This window comes from Meles meles, unplaced genomic scaffold (assembly GCF_922984935.1).
Source record: "Meles meles unplaced genomic scaffold, mMelMel3.1 paternal haplotype, whole genome shotgun sequence".
Classification (NCBI taxonomy): Eukaryota; Metazoa; Chordata; class Mammalia; order Carnivora; family Mustelidae; genus Meles; species Meles meles.
Window position 1 is genome coordinate 953,279 of NW_025721113.1, and position 2,895 is coordinate 956,173.

The 2,895-nt window shown below is 37.7% G+C and overlaps 1 protein-coding gene across 1 annotated transcript; it reads right to left on the reverse strand.

The window, feature by feature from the left end:
- Positions 1 to 255: 255 nt before the first annotated feature.
- LOC123935994 (olfactory receptor 15-like) lies at positions 256 to 1,185 on the reverse strand. The gene has a single exon (XM_045996809.1). It carries the CDS (start codon positions 1,183 to 1,185, stop codon positions 256 to 258), a length of 930 nt encoding a protein of 309 aa, XP_045852765.1.
- Positions 1,186 to 2,895: the final 1,710 nt, after the last annotated feature.

The window sequence follows — 2,895 nt, forward strand, 5'->3', positions numbered from 1 at the left end:
AGTTAACTCTGAAAATAACATTTCCCCCTGACAAATATTCTGGATACTTACTATGTGTCAAAAACTGTCATTATGTCTCTACAGAATTTTTTAAACAATATGTTATGTAAAACCATAGAAATAAAGAGTAAGTTACAAATTACTGCCTTTAAACTAAAACTACTGTTTTGTAAAATGATAATTCAGTGACTCTCTAATGGAGAGTATAAGAACATCATGATTTCAACACCTTTTTTTGATTCAGAAGGACATTTTTCATTTGTGCATCATTTTATTTAGCAGTCTTTGCAGAGCATCTTTTACTTCTTTGTTCCTTAGAGTATAGATGAGAGGATTCAACAGTGGTGTGACCAAAGTGTAGAAGAAAGTGAAGATCTTGCCATAATTTGAAGCAAAGTGGTTCTTAGGATCTGCATAAACCATGGCCACTGTCCCATAAAACATGAAGACCACAATAAGGTGGGAAGAACAGGTGGCAATGGCTTTTTTCCTTCCCTCTTCTGAGTGGAGTTTCCCCAAGGCTCGAGCTATACAGCCATAAGAAGTCAGGATCAATACCACTGGTACAATGGTGAAAAGGTCAGCAGAGATGGTCATTTGCCACTCAATGGCTGAGGTATCTCCACATGCTAGGCGTATGAAGGCAGGAACTTCGCACAGAAAATCATCCAGGTGGTGGTGGGTGCAAAAAGGAAGCTGGAATGTGATGGGAGATTGGGTTACAGATTCCATCAATCCAGACAGCCAGGCTATTAGTACCAGTTTCCAACAGAACTGATGATTCATGATGATGGTATAATGCAGAGGCTGGCAAATAGCAACATAGCGGTCAAAGGCCATCATCACCAACATAACACCTTCTGTTGCCCCAAGGCAGAGGAACACAGATAGTTGAATGACACAGCCTGTGTAGGTGATGCTCTTGTCTGGCCCCCACAAATTAGACAACATCTGAGGCACAGCAGTTGTAGTGAAGCAGAGATCCAAGAAGGAAAGATTGCTAAGAAAGAAATACATGGGAGTGTAGAGATGAATGTCCACACAAGAGAGCAAGATAATGGTTGAGTTGGAGAGGATGATCATGGCATATAAAATGATCACTATCCAGAAGAGAATTATTTCCAGATGGGGCCATTTAGTGAAGCCAAGAAGAATAAAGCCTACTTGGAAACTGTTGTTTCTCATTGCTAGTGCTTTTGACATTGGTGCTTGGACATAATTATAAGTAAGATTTTGTGAATGAATTTCACAGAAAGGATACAGCCATTACTAGTTTTCCAGGGGGTCTTAGGACATGGAACATTTGGATGTTTTTCCTTATATCCGAGCAGTTGTATACAATCTCTCTTCCATAAGTTTGTGTTTTTTATACAAAAGTGGTATTAATAAGATCCTGATGAGGAGGGCGCCTGGGTGGCTCAGTTGGTTAAGTGACTGCCTTCAGCTCAGGTCATGATCCCAGAGTCCTGGGATCGAGTCCCACATCGGGCTCCCTGCTCCTTGGAGAGTCTGCTTCTCCCTCTGACTTTCTCCCCTCTCATGCTCTCTCTCACTGTCTCTCTCTCTCAAATAAATACATAAAATCTTTAAAAAAAAAGATCCTGGTGAGAAAAACAAAAATGAGATAAATGTAGCTAAAATTAAATCTCCTTACAAGTTAGAGCCCACTGATGAATACCTGAGGCCCGCAGAGTGTGACATTTCAAGGAACGCATGGCTGCCTTAATGTTGATGTTTCATTAGAGATTAAAAGCAAACTTATCTTAACAATAACCACATCTCCAAGATCCTGTAGACTCTAACTTCAGCATACAGAAATCTTAGAAACTTATGCTCTACCCCAACTCCCTCCACAAATTTAAAAATATATGATTTTTCACTCCTCACAGTCATAAGTGCAGCTCTTTCTGCCCACAGGTCCTGTCAATTTTTGCACCATAAAACATCTCAAGAATTCTTTCTTGACTATCACACTTGATGGCCCCAAATCAATATTACCTTGGGATTTCTCTCTGGAATTTAATAGCAGCATTCCCAATGAACACCTTTATGCAATTAACATTCCCTTTTAGCTACATATGTAGTGTCTTTTGCATAGTTTTAATTTACATTGTTTGGTGATGTTATTAAGATCATGAAAAATGGAGATTATCCAAGGAACAAAGCCCCTGGGCTCTAAATATAGACCCTAAATAGTGAGACTGAGCATAAATAAACTTTTGAGTGTCTGAAGAACAACCCTAACCCTGGGATAGAAAACATACTAGTTTTTAAATGAAACAAAGGTCATTTAACCTTAACTAAGTTAACTTTAATTACTTAAGTAAACAAGTTTAAATTTCTGAGACACTATTCTTACCTTAGAAATGATTATATTATTATTATTATATCTCTATTTATCTAAGTAAATAAATAAATCGATATCTCTATTTATTATCTCTAATTCTTATCTCAGAGAATTTGGATCCAGATTAATGTGGATAATGTTATAATAGTACCTTTACCTTTGAAATAAAAACACTTAACCTTACAAACTAGGAAAAGAGAAAACAGTGAGATTTTTAAAAAGATTTTAGCTATTTATTTGACAGAAGGAGAGAGAGCAAAGGAAGCATAAGTAGGATGAGTGGCACAGGGAGAGGGAGAGGAGAAGAAGGCTCCTCACCAAGAAGGGATCCTGATGTGGGGTTCAATCCAGGACCTTGGGATCATGACCTGAGCTGAAGACAGAAACTTAGCTGACTGAGCCACCCAGGTATCCAGAAAGCACTATAATTTCTATATAATTATCACCCCATAAGCATCCCTCATTGGTTTTCTTCAATAATTGGTAGGGAATAATAAATAAATTTCCAAAAATCAAAACTAAAAGATATAAATAATCAAAATGACAAA